Raw genomic sequence first — 22,561 nt, forward strand, 5'->3', positions numbered from 1 at the left:
CAGAGGGTCTGCAAATTGGCTGCTGGGGATACTGGGAGGTCTAGACCAGCTACTGGAGAGATTGTGGGATCTGGGGGTTGGCTACTGGTAAGGTTGTAAGTCTGGAGCAGCTGCCAGGGAGACCCACTGGTTTTTGTGTCTGTGCATGAAGCAATGGGGAGACCGGGGGATCCAGGGGCAGCTACTGGAGAGATGGTCTAAGGCCAATAACTGGAGAGATCCATTTTGTACATGTATACATATATGTCCGTACCTATTTTCCACTAACAGGCTTTCATCGTGATCAGCCAGAGAGAGGAACAAGATGAGGCCATCGGTGATGTTTGTGTTTGCTTGAGTGATGCTTTTTGCCTGTCTTGATCCATGTGGCTGGACATCTGCATATGTGTATATATTATACATGTGTGGCATACGTGTGTGTGTATGTGCCTGTTGGGAATCTGTGATCAGCCTCAGTACTGGAGGGACATGGGGGCATAGAGCTGTAGCAGCCCCTCCTCTACTGGGCTTGAATTTGGGGCTACTGGATTTGGTAGCTCCGGACAAGGACATCATTACCTTCTCATCGCTCTAAGGGCTTAAGTGTGTATTTTACTGAACAGGTGTGATGATACACTGACACAGCAAAGGAAAAAGCACATTGGGAAAATCCTTAAGGAGCAATTAATCCCACCTAGACTTTGGCTGCTAAATTTTGCCAAGCCCTTACATTGTGCATGCTGAAGTTTTATAAATGTTTGTGATTTCATCAAGTTTGGTGGGATTTTCACAGGATCATCAAAAGACACTCCCAGTTGCTTGCCAGGATACTAACTCCATGTGAGTTGGCTCACACCTCACCCCACATCATAACACCTTGCTGCACCATCACCATCTACAGACACTGCGCTGGTGGTGGTGATGCAGCCCTTCCAGGCACTTTTTAAAACGAGAAGAAAATTGTTTAAAAATACTTTATATTTTCTTCAGCCCCCTGGCACTCAAAGGAGACCTAGGCAAAATGCAGTACAGTATGGCCATGGAGATGGACTACGACATATGGCCATGGAGATGGTCTACAACGTATGTCCAAGGAGTGCATCCAGGAGAAAAGCCAGTCCAAGGTCCATCCAGTAGACAGGGCCAGAGAAGGGGAAGGAAATCCCAGCACTCCTACAGCAGAGCTCAGGCAGGGATGGGGGCCCAAAGCTGAACTGAAATGGGGCTCCTGGTGATGGGCTGTGGAGGGAAACCCATGGTGATGCTGGTCAAGGCCAGTAAGGCCGATTAGTGCCCTCAGGGCCCTTACAGGGCATGCATGAGTTTTTCAAAGAGCTCTCCAGAACACGTCAACATGGGATCTCAGCAATGAGTGGGGAAGGCAACCCAGCTCCTGGTGCCCTAAGGTCTCCAGGAGGACTTGTCCTGGGCATCTACTCTTCCCCTGCCTGCTCACCGCAGGACACAGAGATCCCCGAGATAAGGTTGGGGGCGGACTGTGATATTGAAGCAAAGGGAGGTTAAACCCTGAAGTTCCATGTCCTGGCCTCATTTTGAAACCCTTGTTGGGTACCTGACTTTGCAGCTTGCTGATCTCTGCCGTTTGGTTTGTGTGAGGCACGTGGAAGTGCATCCACAAGTGTGTTCATGGTGAGAGAACATTAATATTAGAAAGAGGGGGTGGAAGGGGAAAAAAAAAAAAGCTGCCTGAACATTTTTTTTTTTCCTTTTCTTCCCTTATCTCTTTATCTGCCTGAATAAAGTGTATTGGCTGATTTGGGATTCTGATGACATAGTATCTGCCCTCCCCTTTCTGAAGGTAGACGGAAGGAAGTGGGCTAGAAAATGAAATATCAGCTCCTAACCTCGGGTCAGGTAAGCCGGCTATATGCTGCAATGGAAAGGATGGTAGTGGTTGAACTTCACTATAAAAAGGAGACCATAACTGGCTTTGAGAGACGCGCAGACTGGAAGAGGTCTCAGAGAAGGAGACCTCTTGTGCTCTGTCTCTGTGTGCATCTGCCTAAAGCAGCAGAGAGGTTGCCATGGCTTTTGCCAGCTACACTGCAGTGGTAAGTCCTTATATTTGGTGTAAGTGTTAAGATAGGTTTGCTGCAAGAGAAAAAGCAGACTGCAGATCCCACGATGCTGTTATCTACAAGCAACCCTTTTGGTAACTCAGTGGGAGCTGAACGGGATGCTAAGTCTGTCTGATACAGCTTTCTGTTCTGAGCTTTTGCAGACAGGTTTGGTGCTTGAGTGACAAGGAGGCAATGGACTTTTCACTATTTATCTGCAAGGGCAGCACTGCTGATGTGGGATTGGGAGAGATGGTCCTTTTCTCAGACAACATGCTATCAAAATTGCTGAAATTTCACTGTGAAAAGAATGTCTGTGCATTTAAATTTCAACTTGGGTAGTATGTGCAGCACTGTCAACACCTGTGATTTTCTTAAAAGCTTTGCATTTATCTGTCTTTTTTTCCTAAAACCCTAGCTCCTGGAAATGGCCCCAGAATCTCAGATTTCTTTGAGAAAAGGGTTATTTCCAGCAGATGGCTGCTAGGTGGCCAACCTTTCCTGTCCTGAGAAAGCATGTGGCTTACTAGGTTTCTAAGCTTAGGCATGGGGTCAACTGAGTCCTTACCCCACCTTGTAGATCATAAGACATTGCTGTTTGACTATGGAGGAAGACCTTTCATAGCTTATTGCAGAGATGCTCTTCTTGGTGCAGAACCAACTATGAATCAGAATTTGAATCAGAGTTTAGAATCCATTGTGATGAGTATTATTAGCATCGTTGTGCTATTTGCTCGTGCTGGCCTGTCTCACCCAAATATAAGTATGAAGATGGTCCATTGATGGTCCAGTCTAGTTAAGACCTGGCTCTTTGTGCTCTCTCTTTCTTGACTGAAAGGAGGTAATGATACCTTTCTCTCTCCCAGTTCAGATCACTGCTCTTGGTGCTGGTTCTAGCACTCGCCGTGAGGAGCTCACCCCATGGGAGGGTAGTTCATCCTCGATCCAGCAAGGACGGTGGGTCTGTGAGGCTTAGTGAAGATTGCCTGAGCCAAAAGGATCTCAAATTCCCTACAACGGTGAAAGTTGACATTCATATCAGCAATTCAGATCATGCCTTTCGGATGGTCCATGATGTCAGGAACAGGTCTCTCGCTCCTTGGGATTACAGGTAACTGCTTAGTTGTTATCTATATTGCAGTGGCTGTGCTACATAGATTTTTTTTTGTGGTGAACGATGGCTGGTTCTCAGGGTATGCCTGGAGTCCTGTGAATATTGCAAATGCTTCTTGACACACACTTACCTTTTGATGTTGGGTGACATTTGTCCAAGAGAAACTGCTTGCAGTGCAAGGGGACATCACTGGCATGATTTCTAATCATCTTATCAATGTTTGTCGAAGAATTGTTACTCTAGGAAAAGAAAAATGTCAGTACATTGTAATTTTACATTTTTATAGCTGAAAGAAATTTTTGAATGCTGCAATAAAAGCAAAACCAATCAAAAATAAATGGCCCACTTGCGATTAGTTCTGTATTTCGCCCAACTCCACTCCGTTCATCAACTCCTAAAGAATGATATGGCAGTATTACCCTCCCCAAATTGATTCCATTTCTAGGAAATCATTCTAAAAATGTTGAGGATAGGGAAATTCTTTGGCCATGTCTCATAGTGAGGAGACACAGGTAAATAGTATGGTGCTTTCATGGAGCTAAACAAGAAGATCCTGCCAAACTGTCTTGTGCAAGTGCATAAACCGCTTTTGTGTCCCCATCCCCAGGCTCGACGAGGACCCCAACCGCTTCCCGCAAGTGATCGCTGACGCCAAGTGCCGCCTCTCCGGCTGCGTGAACGCACTGGGGCAGCTGGACCACAGCCTCAACTCCGTCCCCATCCAACAGGAGATCCTCGTCCTCCGGCGGGAGCGGCGGGGCTGCCTGCCCACCTACCGCCTGGAGAAGAAAGTCATCACTGTGGGCTGCACGTGCGCCGTTCCAGTCATCTACCACCAGTCCTAGGAGGGATTAGTAAGAGAGGCAACATCGGGAAGAAGAAATGCCTCCTATGAACGTCTCTTAGGGGAGGTGCCCACCTTGCATCCCAGGAATTCAACATGCCTTTTCCCTTGCAAATCTGAGCAAATTATCTCCTGACAGTACTGATTCTTGCAGTTGTTCATTTCTGAATGGAAGTCACTGGTAGCTGGTGATGGAGGGGAGAGAGGGGGATGGAGGAAAAGTTTTGTTTGTGACTCCAATCAGGGAGGGGCTAAAGCAGTGTGGGGTTTTTTTTTTTTTTCATTGCAGCTTATATCTGTTTGGTGAATCAAATGAATTATTGTTTCAAAATGCCAATGAGCACTGCCACAAAAAATTCCTCCTCCTGCACAAAAAATTCTCCCTCCCTTCCTCATCCCCTAGCCCCTTCTCCTCCTCTGGCCATCCCTGCTTTCCAGGGTATTACTAGTGTAAATCTGACAGAAGTGCCACTAAGGCTGATTCTCATCGCACTCTGAGTTTGTGTCGCTGCTGCTCTGTGGGGAGCAGCGGCTGACATTTCAGAGCATTTTGGGAGAGAATTAGTCCACTTGCATTGAGTGTTAAAGAACTGATGAGTATTTATATTTCTATTTATATCTTCTATTTATGACTATATTTATGGCTTTGTGTGTGCTCAGAGTATCAAAAATATGGCAAATGTTTCTCTGTATTTATTCAATAACTTATCTTCTGAATAAAAATTGTATTTTATTTGAAAGAATGTTGTTTTATGGTAGCTCAAAATGAAAGCAGACACAAGGAATGGGTTTGTGCTGCAGTAGCACAGAGAGATTTCAGCAAAGATCAGGCTTTTTCCGGTGCAGTGATATGAGTAAGAGGGAGCGTGAGATAACTTGCAGCCTAAGTAGATGAAAAGATGCAAAAAAGGTCTGAAAATAGCGAAGTGAGGTTATACAGGCAGCGCTGGGGGAGTTGGCAATGGAGCCAGGTTCTCTAGACCTTGGGGTTGGTCTGTAGGGATGGTGGGAAAAGAGGTGGGAGACATGGCATTGCAGGGCTGCAGCCGAGATTTGAGATGGGGGTCTGACCTGGTTGACGTGAGCTGGGAAAGGCCTGTCCTATCCTCTTCCAGACATGTCATCCTCATAAGCAACCTTCTCCTCCACCAGCTGGATGGTTGGCTGAGCAGGAATGCAGGGAAATGTGCAAAGATGACTTCATCTCACCATTCTATAGCCAGCCAAATATTAGGTGCTGGGCTTGAAGTGGTGGATGAGGACCCCTCCACGTCAAGGGAACAAGGAATAAATACCTCTGGGGCAGAGTCGTCTGTTGAGCTGAGGTGTCCTAGCTTAGGAAAGGAGGAACTGCCCTTTCTCTCCCTTAGTTACACAAGGAGCACAGCCTAGCAAGACTCACTATTTATTATTTTATCAGATTGGTGCAGTGTTGCTTTTTTTGACACTACTCATCTTTCATCAAGGGCTGAGCCAGATTCTTGGACCTCTGACTTTGCTTTCTGCTGGTGGAGGTTTTAAGCCTGTATGTCCTTGTTCACCTGCATCTAAACCAGGGTAAACCTGCGTGCAAGCATTCTTGTATTTCATTTCGGCTGCACAGAAGCCACTTTAAATTAGATCCACCTGGTGCAGGTAGACCCTAGGTTTCCTCCCCTGAGTAAGTCATTGGGTCTAAATGACTCCTTTGGTGCTTGTTTGTTGAGTTGGGTGTATTCCCTGCCCCGTGGGTCACTGGGAACCAGTTCAACAAGCCATGGGCAACCATGTGGGGAAACCGTCTCATTCGGTTACAAGCATTTGTACTCATTTGTGGCAGCAGCTGTTTCATTATGACCACCAAGCTCTTCATGTGGTGGAGCACAAACCCACGGAGACGTCTTCTGCGCGCTCTTGTGTAATACCAGCTCTCCTCTTACAGTAACCGCTGACCAGGAAATCGCACGCTGCACACCCTGGTTCTTACTCCTGACCTATTTCTCTCCCTCTCGATAAACCTAGGTCGTGGGGTTGTCCTCACTTGTTTTGCGGGGAGAAAACTAGCCTACATTTCTCTCTCTGGACATAATTATTTTGGCATTGGGTTCGTGGCAGCTAAATGGGTGTAGGCTCCTGTGCTGATTCTCTTAAATACCCATCGGCTTAGCTTAGGAGTTGTTCTAACTGGGTGAATTATGAAGTAGCTAATTAAGAAAATGCAAAGGTAGCTAATTAAGGAAGTCTCACCCATGGGTCATGAGGTTTTGCAGCCAGCGCTACCAACTGCAAACCACACACCTCTCAGTAAGGCATGATCTTGTACGTTGGGATTGTTTCTAAATAAAACGAGCAACAAGGGTTATTTCCTTCAAATGGCATAATTCTTAGAGTGCAGTTGGTTGTAAATACGAGTCTGGTTATTTTTTAGGTGCTGGCTTTTGCAATGAGTTGGGTGGTTGGTTTTCATTCCCAGCAATCTAATAACGCAGCAAACGAGTTTATGCTTCTTATAAACAGCCCAGTCATATCACCAGTCATATCAGTTCACAGCTGAGGACCAGCCTTTGCTAAAGGCTTTGCTCGTTTTTGTTCCACTTGCAGCAATGGACCCAGCCCCTGGATGCCCAGCTGGGCATCTCTGGCTCTGAAATGTAGCTTAGAGCAGCCTTCAGGGACTCAGTTGTTTTCCCAGGAGGAGAAGACACAACTGTAGGTATAGTAGCAGTCCTGCAGTGTCTTCTGGTAACCTGCTGGGCTAAGCAACCTACAATCACAGGTTGGTATCCGAGCCTCGTGGCCTTTCCTATTCCTTTCCTCTTCTGCTCGCCTCTCACCAACCTTCTTTCCCTGTCCCCTTGCTCGCTCCTCCCCTTGGCTCTGCCGGTTCTGGCAGCTCAAGGACCTGTGGTGTAGCAGCCCTCGCGGGATGTTGGAGGGAGCAGGCTGAAGAGAGCCCTGCATTAGCATGGGCTGGGAGGTACAGCGGTGAGGTAAGCCTGGGTAGATGCCTCCTCCCAGACCTGTGCTTTGACCTGTGGATGTGTTGGCCTGCAGGCGTGAGTCAGGCTTCTTTGGACCCTTGGCAACAGGCAGATGCTCCTGGGGGTGTTCAAAGGGACTACAGACCAGGTCAGCCTGTTCCACAAAATCATTGCTCTTAAAAGCGCACAGAAATTAAAAATATAAAGAATGCAACCTAAAAGGTTGAAACAACCCAAGAACTGTTTGTGTCTGTGTTTGGTAAGCCAGAGGAGCAATGGCTTGAAAATCCAGAAGTCAACATGCCTTGTTGAGAGTTAGACCTAACAGACAAAATTTTAAGGGGATGAGCGATTTACTGGTCGGTCCTGTGGGGATCTGCGGTTTGGTGCCAACATGATGGGTACAGATGATGGGGTGAGTTTCCATATCAGCTGTGAGTTCTGGCTGTCCTGGGAGATGGCCTGACAGATCAGACCAGAAACCTGCTCCCATGTCACCATCGCAGGGTAAAATGTGAGACTTGCCTTGATCTCCTTCCACTTCTTCCTCTTACTTCTTTGCTCGCTGATACTATTTTTAACCTCGTGCTTAAGAAGTATTTAGGTGAGTGGGCCAAGTCTGCATCTTCTACAGCACTGTTACAAGGTGGTGACCAAAAAAAAACCTGCTTAAAATGTCTGTGATTACCTGATACTGCTTGGCAGACTCAGAGCTATTGGTGGGATGGGACTATGTGCTGGTGCTGGCTTTCAGGAGCTGGGAAGATGCCAGCCAGGCTCAGCACCAGAAACAAACCACGCTTTTTGTCTTTGCTACTCACAAAAACATTTTCCGTCTTTGCTAATTGTTCTCTGTACTTGCAGGGCTGGAGAGCGCTAGCAGCTTCAAGTCCTCAGCTCTTCAGGTAAATGCATTCCTGCTTTTTGTGTAACTTTCCTTTTCATTTTATTTATTTATTTTTCCTTCAGGAAACTAGCTCAATTTTTCCACCTTTTTTCTGTAAGTTCAACAAAAGATTAAAAACATGTTTGATGCTCTTTGGGTGTTGCGGACTGAGTAGGCTCTACTCAAAATACTGTTTTACTTTCTACAGTTACTGTACTGTTTAGCTTTCTGTGAGTGAGTTTTAGTGTTTTTACCAGTACAAAGTGTCATGTTTCTGTTTTATCTGCATTCGTAATACATACAGTATGTTTGTATCAGGATCAAGATTCCCTGTTCCAGTAAATGAATAGAGGTGGTTTGTCTTCTCTCTAACTTGCCCCTATGATTTTTTGGGTTTGCTTTTTATTTCAGACTTCTGAAATGTGTACTCCTGGCCTCCTTCACATTGTAAGGCTTGTCAGACAGTTGAATCTTTATCAGCTTTTACAAGCATCTGGTATCTGTCCAGCTTGCATTGATAACTGGCAATGATGAGCGTGGTTATCTGATCATTTGCTACACAAATCCCATCTCAAATTTCCCTTTCTGCTGGGTTTTACTCACAGGTTGCCAAGCAATCTGGCTGCTAAACCACTGCTGCTCAGATTTTGCAAACTGACATGAAACTGAGACGGGGAGCAGTGCTGGACTGGAAACCTTTGCGTTGAAGAGGGTTTTGCAGCAATCATCACCCCCACCTCCTACCCTGATGATATCATTAAAGGACATCAAATAAACAGGAATTTGCACTGAAATGCCCCAAAACAAGCAAAAGCAAGTTTTACCTGTTGAACCTCAAACTGGTAAGAGCTGTGCAAGGGTGAAAGAGGGGTCCTACTCTCCTCGGTCTCCTATCATGATCATTATTGACTGTAGTCATGAATGTTTTCCCAGAGAAACAAAGGCACTGATTAGGTGACCTCATGACAGAGTGCATCGATTTGGAATTATTCTGCACCTTTCCAACTGAACACAGCAATGCGAAGGAAGACCTCTTAGCTCGCTGTGCCAGGAGTTGCAAGAGAACTTGCAGTAGGAAAGAAAGTGGTCCTCAGGCCAAAAGATTCCAGGCGGTCATACTATTAAACGCTTCTACAGGAACATGTACAACACCCAAGCAGCTTGCAGAGGTGAGCATGAAGTTGGCACGAGGCCAAGTAAATAAGAAAGGATTGTGTCCTAAGGCACAGATTTAATTGCGTTGGTAAATGGTCCAAGGGAAAATGATGCTGCTGGAAGGGAAACCGGAGTATCTTTGCAGCCCGTCAACAGAAACAGTCAGCGTATTGGTACTCCAGCTGCGTCATCTCTTGCTGAGCTGGTTCTCACTTTTTCCACATAGTAGCTCTCTCTCAACATTGCTAACTAGTCTCCATTACTCATGTGCCAACTCCAGCTAACGGCACATCACTACCAGGTAACAAAGGGTGGGACTTACTGTAACTTTAACTGTTAGAAGTTATTTGGGCTGCTACTGCAGACAATTTGCCAAAGCTCCTTCTATAGCAAGTGGTAGGATGCTGAGAGATTATCTAATGGGCAAGGCAGTCAGCTCTATTTCAATCTTCCTGGACTGATATTTATATAACTACTTGAAGACCTCAAAGGATGAGTGTTCCTCGATGGTTTTTTTTGGCAGTCTGTTCCCATGCTTAATATTCTTGGGACAGTCATCTAGGGTGAACTTCAGGACCTGCAGGAGACCTTAAGGAAGAATAGCTGGAGATAAGGTAGGAAACAAGCTAAGTTAGGATCACATATACTGCTAGATACCTACATATGGGCAAAGTTATATCAGCGGTTGAAGGTAACTGAAGGTGTGGACAGGAGTTCATTGCTGTGATTGCAGATACTGTGATCACTCAGAGTTAATTAATGTTTCCTTGGACCAGTGCATATCTGCTAGGTCAAGGGACGGTATGAAACCTGTGGCCACGCTGTGAGTTTAGGTCACAAGCTGACCCACATGATTTTGCCTGGAGTAAATTAGGGAGGGTTTAGGCTCACTGGCACAGCTGGAGGAAATAACCCCCAGCAGCAAAAGTTGGGATGATCACATCTCCAGTTAGCACAGCTGGATCTGGAGAAGATGCTTGCATCTGAGAGGACCTTGCCTTTCATTAGGGACTTGCATCTCTGACCTCTGTGCCTCTAGAAATTCTGTATTTGCTATTGCATTTGCCGATGGCATTTTGCCAGTGCCTGAGAAGGGTCACACCTCCCTGAGACAGCAGCAAACAAAACATCCACGTCTTCGCAAAGCAGCCTGCCTTTTGAAACGCGGAACATTTTCATCTGAGCACTTTTAACCCGAGCATGCTTTAAACAAACCCACCTGCAGGGCTAGATGTCCACCTACGCAAGTCCCATCGCATCTGTGGTAGAAGTGCTGTGTCAGCGTGCTCTACATTTGAAGCACTAACTGCTGGCAGCGAACGTATTGGAAGGACACGAGCACGGAGAAAATTACGACTGCAGTTAGCAATATGTGGTTAATTGCTTCAGTTACCCACCCGACTCACACGCTTCTCCTCGTGTACCCGGTTGGGGACTCTGCACCACAGAAAATGTGTTGAAATGGGTTGGAGTGAAATTCTAGATAGCGTCGGACCAAAGTTAAAACTCAGCAGTGGAAGCGCACTCGCCATTTTAGAGGACGGAGTTTCATTCTCCCCAAAGAAGCATTCGAAGTGTTGCGTTAGACCTATCTTTACAAATTCCTTTCCAATCAGATAGTTAGCTGGATAACTGGCTAGTCGCTGCTTTTTTTGCTAGTCTGTCTTTAATGTGAATCTATTGGATGTCACCTGGTAAATCATTTTCCTCCATGTATCTTAGTTTCTCTATTGGTAAAATGGTGTTAATGACACAAGCCCTAACTTTTTCATGGGCTTTATGTTCTGCTGCAGCAGAACTAGATCTTTTTCAAGAGAATTTTAGGTTTTAGCATCATGCAAATCTCTCATAACTGAAGTAAGTGATTTCTTGCCTTATCAAAAAGGCTTGTTTGGAAAGAAAGGAGAATAGCACAGAGGAGTTTATTATTTTTTTATTGCACAAAGATAAATAAAGAGATACATTATTACTAACTTTTATACCAGCATAAATAGGATTACATAAATAGAGATTTCAAAGTGTAAACTAAAGATGTGTAAAGAGGTCCCATTACTTTTTCATCTGGATTCTGAATTCACAGAGTTCAAGTTTTTTGGGGAAAACATATTTTTTTTTAACTGAGACTCTTTTAATTTTTAATATATCCTGATAAATTCTAGATAATCATTATGGCTTGATTCAGTTTTGTGGAGACTGAATCAGGGCCCTTCATTTCAACGCTGTTAGGCAAGGAAGTTCTCCGCCATGGCTCCCTGCTCTTACACTATTGGCTCCCTCTAAGCCTGGTGTCGGATCAAGGGGGTGACACACGTGCAGCCCACAGTGATTATTTTCTTCTCCAACCGATATGATTGCTGGCAGCCCTTCTGCTCCCTCCGGAGAACAAGGATCTCCTGTTTGATAGGGACGGAGTTGACGCTGTGGTCCAGCTGCCCATCCAAATTCACGCACCTGGAGTGGCGGCACTTGGCGTCAGAGATCACTTGGGGGAAACGGTTGTGGTCCTCATCGATCCTGTAAGTTGACATGAAAGGAAGTATTTGAAATGGAAATGCTGCCGTACCTCCGGAGGTGTGATAGTCTGGATCACTATGGGCTCCCAGCTCGGGAACCTGTACCTCCTGGGATATTGCCTATGAAGGGTCGGTAGACCCTCCGCTACTGTAGGTTTTTACGAAATAACGTGTAAGTAAGTAAATACTGCAGGTTTGTAAGTGTAAGAAAGACAAGCATGCCAGGACTGCATGCATCTGCGTTTGCAAAGAACTTGCTTCAAATAGGTACTGACTTTGAAAGACTGATTAGAAACTACTCGAGCTTCCCAATATGTCAGACTGACTAACGGACACAAAGACCTTCAGCTCCCCCCCCAAAACATGAAACGTTCTCAGAGCCTGATATGTTACTAAACTACTATTGAAGCTGGTGCAATGTCAGCCCTCTGAGGTATTTTGTATGATGTCTTAGGTAAAGAATGTTTTTGAAGGTAAAGCTTGCCCCAATATACAAATTAATTAAACTACAAAAGTAATTTGCTTTGCCTTCTGTATGCTGGCCTAGACCATGTTTTTGCTCTGTACTCCTGTCTGTATTTGTTATCTTTCAAAGAGGATTATATGGACTGTGGATACCCTCATATTTCCAAAAATCTCTCAACAGTGAAGCACTGAAAATAAAGATGTGGGCGTAGTCTCAGCGTTATTCTTGACTACAGCAGCCAGTGTATTTCTAGACCATAGGAACAGAGATCATACCTGTAATCCCACGGAGCCAGAGAGCGTCTGCTGACATCAGGAGTCGCTTTGATGTCCTGGTTCGTGTTGCTGATGCTTATATTGACTCTCACAGTTTGAGGGAATTTTGAGTCTTTTGGGGTCAGGCATCCAGCATATGCTTGCTTCAAGAAGCTCTCCAGCTTGAGTCCAGGCTGTATCACCTTCCCGTAGGCAGAACTGCTGGCTGACAGCACGGCCAGCAGCATTAAGAGCAGTGATCTGAACTGAAGACAATTGGGGCATTTAAGGCACAACGCAGGTACAGCTGCTCTAACACAACATGCCTAACAACTCTTCTGTGCGGCTGGGAAATTCATCCACAATCAGGTGGTTAAGGCCTATACTGCAGGTTGGAGTAATTATGGAAAAATGTTCCCTATATCACATCCACTCTTGCTTTCATTAACTAATTCTTACAGTGCTGACAGGTATGGTATACACTCAGTTGTAATTTGGTGATAAAAAAGTTTAAATTCTAGAAAATAATATAATACAGGAGATAGCAGAAAGGATATAACAACAAAAAGACACTCTAAGGTTGAGTTTTCAATGTATTTCTTGACTCAGAGTATGTTGCAGTAGCCCTGTTCACTAACATACCCCGTCCGGTCTCGTTGCTGCCCCATGCTGGTGTTATTCAGCAGTCTCCCATTTCAGTTATTTTCAATTACTAATGGTTTAAACAAGCATTTTAAAGGCGGGTGCAGATCCCTACTCCTGACAGTCATCTATTAGAATTTAAATAAGTCTCTGTCAAATTGGAAGAAAGAAAACCCAGAAAGCAAGTTCTTACCAGAGAAGCACAAAGGATCGGAGACATCTTCCTTCCTTCTCTTGCTGCAGCTGCTGCTTGAGCTGGGCTCTGTTGAACTGAAGGTGTTTGGGCACATTTGCTGCTGGACTTTTTATAAGGGCTTCTGTGCTGTCCTAGTTAATTTTGGGTAGGTGTTTTTTTCCCAACCTTAACTGTGGTTTCTGACCATAACTTAAATTAAAAAGTGTATGTGTATATATATTCCATTAACGCAGGTGGAAGACAGGATATGGGCTCACCCTTTCTTAGATCTGTAGGTGATGTCATACTTTAGCCATGTCACTCAAGTAGTAACAAAACTCAATGATGATATTAGAAAACCACCAAAAAATTGACACGGACTGCAGTAAGCAGGTGCAAAATATCTGATTTTTAAATTGTGACTAGAATCATCATCTAGTCAAACGTGAGTTGATGTGCTTCGCGGTCTTGACTTGGGATGCTGTAGGTATGAAAATCACTAATGTCACTGGCACTGCCAGATTTGAGCCGTTTTTCCTAGGTCAGTCTGATGTCTTTTCATCCTGAACTGGGCAGATGTTGGACAGCTGGTCCCCATCTAATTGCTCTCCAATACTTGCCCTGTGCTGTCACTTGTCTTGATGTCTCAGGAGCTAGGTTCCTTCTTAAGCTCCTATTTTTTTCTCAGATTTCCTAGTCCAGATCAGGCTATTTTTATTCATGTTTACACCTCAGGTGTGATATGTCAGTTTTGATCAGAATGCTTTGTGATCGTGAGTTCCCAAATCCAGCCATTCTCCATCTGGGAAAAAAACCCAGTGAACATTGATTTTGAGCTTGCCAACTTTTCATTTCACCTCGGCTGTTGTGCTATGAGACAGGGCTTTAATCCTTAGAAAAGGGGTCTGGGAAGTGTGATGGATGTAGTTAAACCTTCAGCTCCTAAATTAGGGAGAGGACAGAGGGGTTCAAGAGGAACCTTGCGAAGGCTGTGAGATGCAAAATGACTCCTCTTGTAGGCAGGAAAACTGGAAGGAACTGCAGGCACCTCCTCCATGGTGTATAGGCGGTAGCATGCTGCACTTGAAAATATTGGGAGCTAAAATACCTTGCATTGTGTAGCCCCAAGGCATTACGACTCCCTGTGTCCCAGCCCTGTGTCCTGGGTGACAGTGATCAGTGATCCCGTGTAGCTCCTAATCCCACCTTGCTCTGTCTCCATCCTTGTAAGACCAATATACTGCAGCTGTGACGTACCCTGCCATGTTAGTATTTAAACATGAAATATTTAAATCCACAGGTTCAAGGGGACCCACTCCATTTGACATGGTGACAGTCAGGATGCCTTTCTTCCATTCGGGGATATTTTTCTAGATTTTCACTAAGATATTGTAAGGGGGTTGCAGACCTGGAGAGGTTGGGCTACTTCAAGGCTGTGCCCCCTTGTGACTTTGGGTCATTGTTGTTGCTCTAGCTGATAGCGACTGCCTTGTTTTTTGATTTTTCTTAGGCAGATGTCACGATGAGTCCCGAATGGTCATTAAAAGCTGTGGGCTTGACCCTGAAAGAGACCTTGCCTGCAAGGAGGGATGTCTGCGTTCACTCCCCTCATCTGCTTTCAGGGATTTAAATGACTAGCTCTCTAGTAAGTCACTGGGATTTATGGTATGCTCTGGGTGCTTCTGTGGCATAATTCAACATCCTTTGCTGAGAGCTCAGAGCTCTACAGTTACGCCAGCCAGCAGCAAAGTAGGCAGTTGTATTGGGTTTGTGTGGCAAGGTTTTGGTAGCGGGGGGGGTTACAGGGGTGGCTTCTGTAAGAAGTTGCTGGAAGCTTCCCCTGTGTTCGAGAGAGAGCCAATACCAGCTCTGAGACGGACCCGCCGCTGGCCAAGGCCGAGCCAATCTGTGATAGTGGTAACGCCTCTGTGATAACATTTTTAAGAAGGAAAAAGTTGGGACAGGCTGTATATGGCAGCCAGAGAGAGGAGTGAGAACATGTGAGAGAAACAACCCTGCGGACACCAAGGTCAGTGCAGAAGGAGGGGAGGAGATGCTCCAGGCGCCGGAGCAGAGATTCCCCTGCAGCCCGTGGGGAAGACCATGGTGAGGCAGGCTGTCCCCCTGCAGTCCATGGAGGTCCACAGGGGAGCAGATCTCCACCTGCAGCCCGGGGAGGACCCCACGCCGGAGCAGGGGGATGCCCGAAGGAGACTGTGACCCCGTGGGAACCCCGCGCTGGAGCAGGCTCCTGGCAGGACCTGCGGATCTGTGGAGAGAGGAGCCCACGGAGCAGGTTTTCTGGCAGGACTTGTGACCCCGTGGGGGACCCACGCCGGAGCAGTGTGCTCCTGAAGGACTGCACACGGTGGAAAGGACCCACACTGGAGCAGTTCGTGAAGAACTGCAGCCTGTGGGAAGGACCCACGTTGGAGAAGTTCGTGGAGGACTGTCTCCTGTGGGAGGGACCCCACGCTGGAGCAGGGAAGAGTGTGATGAGTCCTCCCCCTGAGGAGGATGAAGCGGCACAAAACAACGTGTGATGAACTGACCGTAAACCCCATTCCCCGTCCCCCTGTGCCGCTGGGGGGGTTGGTAGAGAATCCGGGAGTGAAATTGTGCCCGGGAAGAAGGGAGGGGTGGAGGGAAGGTGTTCTGAGATTTGGTTTTATTTCTCATTACTCTGCTCTGGTTGATTTGTAATAAAGTGAGTTAATTTTCCCCAAGTTGAGTCTGTTTTGCCCGTGACAGTAATTGGTTGAGTGATCTCTCTCCTGTCCTTATCTCGACCCACAAGCTCTTTGTTATATTTTCTCTCCCCTGTCCAGCTGAGGAGGGGGAGTGATAGAACGGCTTTGGTGGGCACCTGGCAACCAGCCAGGGTCAACCCATCACAGCAGTGAAAATTTTGAATAAAGCAGATATGGGCCAGGAACTAGAAACTTGGTGCCTCTCCCGGGCAAAAATCCCAACCACTAGCCTACAGCGTCTTCTTCCCCCTGGCAAATAGTTCATGGCATAGCTAATTAGGACAACTCAACATCTCCCAAGGAAAGACTCTGCAACCAGAGTGCTACAAAACCTGGCACACAGAGAGATGGGTCAGCTTGTCTCTCAGGCTGCAGCTTCCCAGGTAATGATGCTGATCGTAATGAGCTGTGAGATATAATAAACCAGTTACGGCCAGCTTCTCTGATGAGGTCCCTGGAGAGTACACAAGGATGGACAGGCACAAGGGTGTTGATGCTGCTCATAGGCTGAATTTCAGAGAGATTCTTGACAAAGAGTCCTACCTTTTAGAAAGGAGGAGGTGAACATTGAGTCTCTCCTTCTCTAACATTTCTTTCTTAGGAAATGAGTCTCGTCACTTTTCTCTGACTGCATTACAAGTAGCTAGGACGTGCACCACGAAGTAATGCTCGGTGTAACAGCCTTGATCTGCTGATGCATACCTCTTCTCAGGTCTAATTCTGGTGATGTTTTCAGATGAAAATGATGCAAATAAGGTGTGTTTTTTACATTTGCTTAATATTTACTTGTAAACCTAAATTTTACTCACCTTGTGTCATCCAAAGGAGGATGTAAATAAGGGTAGAATTTAGTTTGCAGTTTCTGGGATAGCTATGACCTATATCAGCTTGTTTAAAAGATGCTGATTCTTGAAAAGTTAAATATATAATTCAGTTTCCCTCTTCAAGTTAGAGATGCATAGGTTAAAGGAAATGGTTCCCTCAGAAGGGGTTTTCTCTAATGCCATTTACTGAAATATCCATTCAAAGTGGGTCAGTTAAATTTCCAATTTTAGAAGCAAAAAAGATTTCAAAAACCTACAAGGTAGCAGAAGGTCAGATTCAACCAGCCTGACCCTAAATCCAGGCTTGTCTACTATAAATGTGTCAGTGGTTTGTGTTGCCTCAGTACTTGAAAGGTGAATAGTTAAGCATTCAAACACGGCTAATGTAGCGCAACATTGCAATGGTGAAAAAAAACTTTCCATGGTTTATTTTGAGCCATGAACGCATTTGCTTGCAATTGTCATAGGCAAAATGAGAGGGTCTCAGGAGAAAATACACCTCTTGAAATGCAAATGAAACTCTCACATTTCTGGTTCCAAGATTTTTCCAAGTTCCAAATAATTATTTTCCAATTCTTCCTGGTCTGAAGTGAAAACAAAAATTGAACATGACTTTTCCCATGAGATTAGAATTTACCCCATGGGATTTGTTTTATTCTGACACTTAGCTCTCTCTTAGCTAGAGATCTGAAAACTGGGACACTAACAAAAGCTTACTGAAACAAAAAAAATTAAAGATTATCTAAAGCCTTTTGAAGTCAAACCTAGCCTTTCTCTTGGCTCTGGTGAAAGCTTTCTTGAGATTAAGTTGCTACTTAAGTACTTTACCTAGCTGAGATCCTTCAGGCGCCCAAATCTGAGTGTGTCAGCCTTAATGACACTTTCTCCCTTCAAAGTCACAGTGTTAGTCAGTGCCAGAGCTCTGGCGTCCTGACTGAGCCTGCTGTAAATTAAAAAAGAAATGGCAGAGATTTCCAAATACTTTTTTTTTTCATTCACTATCAGTTAAGTTTATGCTACTTCAGGAAAATAAGGAGCTTTTCTGTTTACATAAAGGAAGATATTTACCTATTTTTCCTTGTTCGAGAGAATGCATTTTCTTCCTCTTGAGTACATATTCTTACAAATTCCTATAAGTAAAGCAACACTTTTCCTTCTACATACAAGCATCGCATGACCCACTGTGCATTGTGGACGTAATCTCCAGGAGATCAATGATCAGACTGAGCCTGAGGCCGGTGGTTATCTCAGAGAAACTCAGAACTTGACAGGGCAAGGGTCTGAGCACCCTGATTAAACATTGAAGTTTAATTTTAGTTTAGTTTAATTTAATCCTGCTCTGAGTGGATGGGTGGATCACAGACATCCAGAGATTCCCTCCAAAATCATTTAAATCACTGCACCAATCTCCTACTCCTAGATCTTTGTACAGGAGATAGGACAGAAAAGGTAAAGTAACTTTTTTCTTTATTAAACACCTCTACTTCTCCTCCCCAGCAGCTGCAGTAGAAATTACCATGTCCTACTGCATGCCTAAATTTTCCAAAAACAGCTAAATCAATATCATAGCTATCCATCAGCTGTGGTTGCTGTCAGTGGTTGACACGTCTGTTGCATGACTAATATCTAATAGATACTCAGTAACTGGGGAGTCAGCAGAAAGGAGGTAGACCACTCAATTCATTTTTTTTTGATTGCTGTTTGAAGGGACGTGGGAAAGAGAGGGCTTCCAGATATGGGAGTTGGACTTGATGAGATGCAGGAATTTTATGCCTGCTCTGGGGTAGTTAATAGACGATTAATAGGTAACCATAATGTAGTCCGGGTAAGCGGAGAGTTGCTTTATGCTGCCCGGAGGTGGATGCAGGATATGTCAGCTCAGACTACAGCTGGACCCTGATCAGCAGCAGTGTTACTACTTGTGTTATTGTAGTGCCCAAGGGTTAGCACCGAACACCTAATGGAAGGGACAATATCTCCTGGCTAACACAAGGTACTTGTCTGCGTGGAAAGGAAATTTTGAGAAATGCAACGACTGGCTGATGAGAGGGGATCTAGGCTGAAACCAGATGAGCAGAGGTGGTAAAGATCTCCCTTGAGCACCAGTAATTAATGTATCTCCTCATTTATTTGTTTTTGCGGTTATGAATGATGTTAATGACCAAATAGTTTTGTTATCAATTAAAGATCTCTCTGCCAATGCTTTATTTTCACGGCTTCAAAGACATCCTGTGGCAATACATTTCACAACCACTTATAAACTGTACAAGAAGAAACCCTTTATGGATGAAATTGGCTCATATTCAAGCTGGTAGGATGGTTTATACAAACATTTAACTCATTCCGAAATTGTCTGTTTGCTGTGCTATCTGCTCGCATCCTGTGTCTCGCCCACACCTTGGCCCCAGCGAGTGCAGGAAGCAGGGGGAGAAGGACCTGGGGTCCCTCCTGCTGCCCCACACCCGCAGCACTTTCCAAATGAAATTTCCACCTGAAATTTCACTTGCTGCAGGTTGAGACCTTTATTCCCCATCCGCAGTGGGTACAGGGACAAGTTGTTCCTGTCCCCCTTCCCTCTTGGGTCATGCTTTCAAGACCTTTGCACATTTTCTTTTTTTTTTTTTTCCCTTGCTCTGCTTGGGAGGATCTCCACTCGACACATCCATCCCTTACAGAGTGATGCTCCAAGCTCAAGACAAATCATCTGCGTAGTGCTTCAATGTCCCGATGCTCACAGACCCTCTGAAAGGCAGGGAACTGGAACATGGCACCTCTTCACAATCACCGAGAAACTCTCCTGTTTGCACAAACCTGGTGTCAGTTTTCCAGGCAGTCTGTGTCCTGCCTTTTGGAAAATATTTATTCTTCCTTTTTGGGACCTTTGCAATTAAAATTTATCTGAAATGAAGTAAATTCTGAAGGTTGCCAGGAAGTCCTTGGTGTATTTGTCCTCATCTCAAAACCAGTTGCCAGATGCAGATTTGTCAGCCTCTTTCATGTCCAGTTACACATACTTTTCCTGCAGTAATCTAGGAGTGCTCAGAATTTCCAAAACTGAAAATCTGTGGCAAACAGGGAGAAAAACATGTCACAGACTTGTCTGGAGAACATCTGAGAGTCAGTTCTTTGCACTACCCATTGGGGGAAAGAAAAAAAAAAAAGATAAATTCTCCTTGTGTAGTTTTATCAGTTCCAGCTGTTAAAACTTGCAAATACAAGTCTCTCTTACACAGGCACAGCTTGTGATTTTATATTTGTGTTATCACCCCTGACTTCAACAGGACAACAAAACGAGAAATGCAGCAGTGCACAAGGTTATCTGTACAGTTGTGTATACTCTCCTGGCTGATGCAAGAAAGGAGAGATACCGAAATACTGGATGCTGAAATTCCTCACTTGATGCTCTCAAATGCCTCATGAGGATGAAATTTATCCCTGTAGCTTCGTCCCCAGTGTGATGAAGCTTACTTCTTTGGGAAGGCTTACAGAAACCACAGTACAAAGGAGAATCTGACCCCGAAATCTTCAACCGTGTCTGGACGGGAACCAAAGCGGAGGGAAGATGAGGCAGCATCATTAAATAGGAGCAGTTTCCCTGCAATCTCAGCTCTCATCTGCAAGAGGCACTCCCTGCAGCCCTGGGCTGGGGTGATGCCCGCGAGATTTGGGATCTGCCTCCTGGAGCTGCTGGGCAGAGGGGAAGCAGTCCTCCCCGTGCAGGGTAGCACGCAGCGCCCGTAAAACCGGCTCGTGGTTTCGGCAGCGGTGCGAGGTGACGTTGTAGGAAAGGGACTCACGTGGAGCATTCAAATGTCAGTGCTAAGTGATGAAATGCCAGCCCTTAGCGGGCAGCTGTTCGGCCACCAGCTTGTGCTCCACTGCTTTCAAACCAAAGTAGGTTCAGAAAATCAGTTTTGCCACTGATGCTCTCACTGTACCTATCTCCCATGGCTTATACTCAGGGGTGCCAGGCAGGTTTCATAAGGCAGGCTGCAGAAATAAAGTCATTTCCACTGTGGCCATTTGCCCACTGCCGGGTAAAATCTGAAAAACTCGGTCATTCATCCTCTCTTTTTAAAAAGTCAAGCTCCTTTTTTTTTTTTTTTCTCACAGAGAAATGACTCCTGGCCACAACATTTTCTGTGAAAGAAAGTGTCAGATTCAAAAGTATTTGAGAATAAGTGACTCAGAGTGGTTTTGATGAGAGTTGCAAATGCGCAATGGGCATTTTAACTTTCAAGCCCTTTCACCTAGCTGGGGTTTGAGTTGACTTTTTTTTTTTTTTTAAATAAGAAAAGGAAATTCATCATTTTTCCAAACATATGCAAATTCTTACTGCGGTGAAATGCAGTTTCCAGAACTATCCCAGGCAGAGATTTTAGAGAATAACCACTGCTGAAGGTCTCCTCCTCTGAGACGTGTGGTCTCGCAGCGGTGGGGTGGGGGCAATGGGTGGACAACAGAAGCCCGCTGTCCTATATTAACCTAATGATGCCTCTTAACCAGACCCGGTCCTTTCTGTGCTGATGCCATGGCTACAAGGACAAAACGAATAGGTGTATGCCAGGCAGAGCTCTTGAGTAATTTCTCTGTCAAAATGGACCATCCCTGCTGCTTTTAACAGCTCTTTCTCTCTGGGTGAACTGACTGTGCTGAACCCAGCTAGGGCTAGAAAAAGGAATTGTGGTCCTGCCTGTATTTCAACCAATGTGCAATCCTGCATGATCATTTATTCCTTCTCTAACAGCTTCTCCATCAACTCTGGAGGCCATCATCCATTCTCTGGTGCTCGTTTGCAGACCTTACTCTTAATTTTCCACTGCAAAGAGTGGGCAAGGAATGATAGCCAACAAGTTAGCCCCTGAATGGATACAGGGATGAGAAGGGCCAGTATCAAAGCTCAGCAAACTGTAAGTCTTTCTTCAGTCCCCTTGAGCCCAAAGTAGATGGGACCACAAGAACTTTCATCGTCCCAGACCAGGAGAAAGAAGCAAAGGTCTGTAGGAATGAAGACTCTGTGGTTCCCAGGATATAACCAATGGCCAGGTCACCACAACCTGGGTAAGAGTGAGGACGTTTTTGTGAAGATAGGAGCACTACAGTTTACTCTCTGACTTAGGGAGCATGAGATTACACGATCAACCTTGTCAGTACAGTCCAGTCCCTTAGAGGACACGACCCACAGCCCCAAATCCACTGATCATCTGTGTCTCGTGCTCCCACCCGCTGCAGGACATGTACATGTCGCAGGATCCCATAGTGACTGTAGCACACATCATGTGAAAGAGTCAGGTCTTTGACGCTTGTGATTCTTTTAATATTTCTGTGGTCAAACTCTCTCACATCCAGTAAGGAAGCAGTGGGCTTTAAGAAAACATTATCTATACCACATCAACATGAGAAGATACGGGCAAAATCTTAACTGACTCTAGTTCATCCAAGACATAACCATGGCAGATAGTCACAAAGAGCAAATTAGGATGTGAATTATTTGCTTGCGAAAGACTTGATCAGATAACTTACTTGTTTCATCAGATAGATAATTTCTTTGCAAATGATAATTCAAGTAGCTCTGCCAGAGTGGAGTTTTATTTGTAGCTGCAACTCATAAGCCTGCCAGCCAAGAAGCTGTGTGGCCACAGTTCTCACGAATGTTGTTTATAAACCCTCCTCGTTGCCAATGGGCCAGTCTAATTTGGTAGAAGAGGTTATGAAGCAGTGTACAGAGGTCCCACATGGATCAAGGAGGGATTACAGTAACCATTTATTGGTCTTTCCTTCCCTGTTGCTCCTCTGGGAATTAAGAAATGTCAGTTTTCTCCACCACAGAAGCTTTGGGAAGCGATGGTGGATTACAGGCAATGGTGGAAATGTTTGGGCAGGGTGGCACATGAGGACCTTTCATGGGACACCGTGAAGTC

General features: G+C 45.2%; 2 protein-coding genes across 2 annotated transcripts; one reads left to right on the forward strand and one right to left on the reverse strand.

Annotated features, from left to right (window-relative positions):
* The first annotated feature begins 2,024 nt into the window (after positions 1–2,024).
* Positions 2,025–4,084, forward strand: LOC115351206 (interleukin-17F-like). The gene is made up of 3 exons (XM_030037716.2): positions 2,025–2,051; positions 2,924–3,168; positions 3,779–4,084. The coding sequence occupies exons 1-3, from the start codon at positions 2,025–2,027 to the stop codon at positions 4,014–4,016; spliced, it is 510 nt and encodes a 169-aa protein (XP_029893576.1). The 3' UTR covers positions 4,017–4,084.
* A 7,185-nt stretch (positions 4,085–11,269) lies between these two features.
* On the reverse strand, positions 11,270–13,112 carry IL17A (interleukin 17A). The gene is made up of 3 exons (XM_030037634.1): positions 13,085–13,112; positions 12,271–12,515; positions 11,270–11,530 (listed from the first exon to the last, which is right to left on the reverse strand). The coding sequence occupies exons 1-3, from the start codon at positions 13,109–13,111 to the stop codon at positions 11,293–11,295; spliced, it is 510 nt and encodes a 169-aa protein (XP_029893494.1). The 5' UTR covers position 13,112; the 3' UTR covers positions 11,270–11,292.
* Between the last annotated feature and the right edge of the window lie 9,449 nt (positions 13,113–22,561).

The sequence above is a fragment of the Aquila chrysaetos genome, chromosome 15, assembly GCF_900496995.4.
Source record: "Aquila chrysaetos chrysaetos chromosome 15, bAquChr1.4, whole genome shotgun sequence".
Classification (NCBI taxonomy): Eukaryota; Metazoa; Chordata; class Aves; order Accipitriformes; family Accipitridae; genus Aquila; species Aquila chrysaetos.

Bases quoted from the DNA above. Each gene is read 5' to 3' on its own strand.
- IL17A (XM_030037634.1), bottom strand. From the start codon at position 13,111: ATGTCTCCGATCCTTTGTGCTTCTCTG. The intron at 12,516-13,084 runs GTAAGAACTTGC...AATTGTCTTCAG, and splicing joins CGATCCTTTGTGCTTCTCTG to TTCAGATCACTGCTCTTAAT. The intron at 11,531-12,270 runs GTATGATCTCTG...GTCAACTTACAG, and splicing joins CTGGCTCCGTGGGATTACAG to GATCGATGAGGACCACAACC.
- LOC115351206 (XM_030037716.2), top strand. From the start codon at position 2,025: ATGGCTTTTGCCAGCTACACTGCAGTG. The intron at 2,052-2,923 runs GTAAGTCCTTAT...TCTCTCTCCCAG, and splicing joins TTGCCAGCTACACTGCAGTG to TTCAGATCACTGCTCTTGGT. The intron at 3,169-3,778 runs GTAACTGCTTAG...CCCCATCCCCAG, and splicing joins CTCGCTCCTTGGGATTACAG to GCTCGACGAGGACCCCAACC.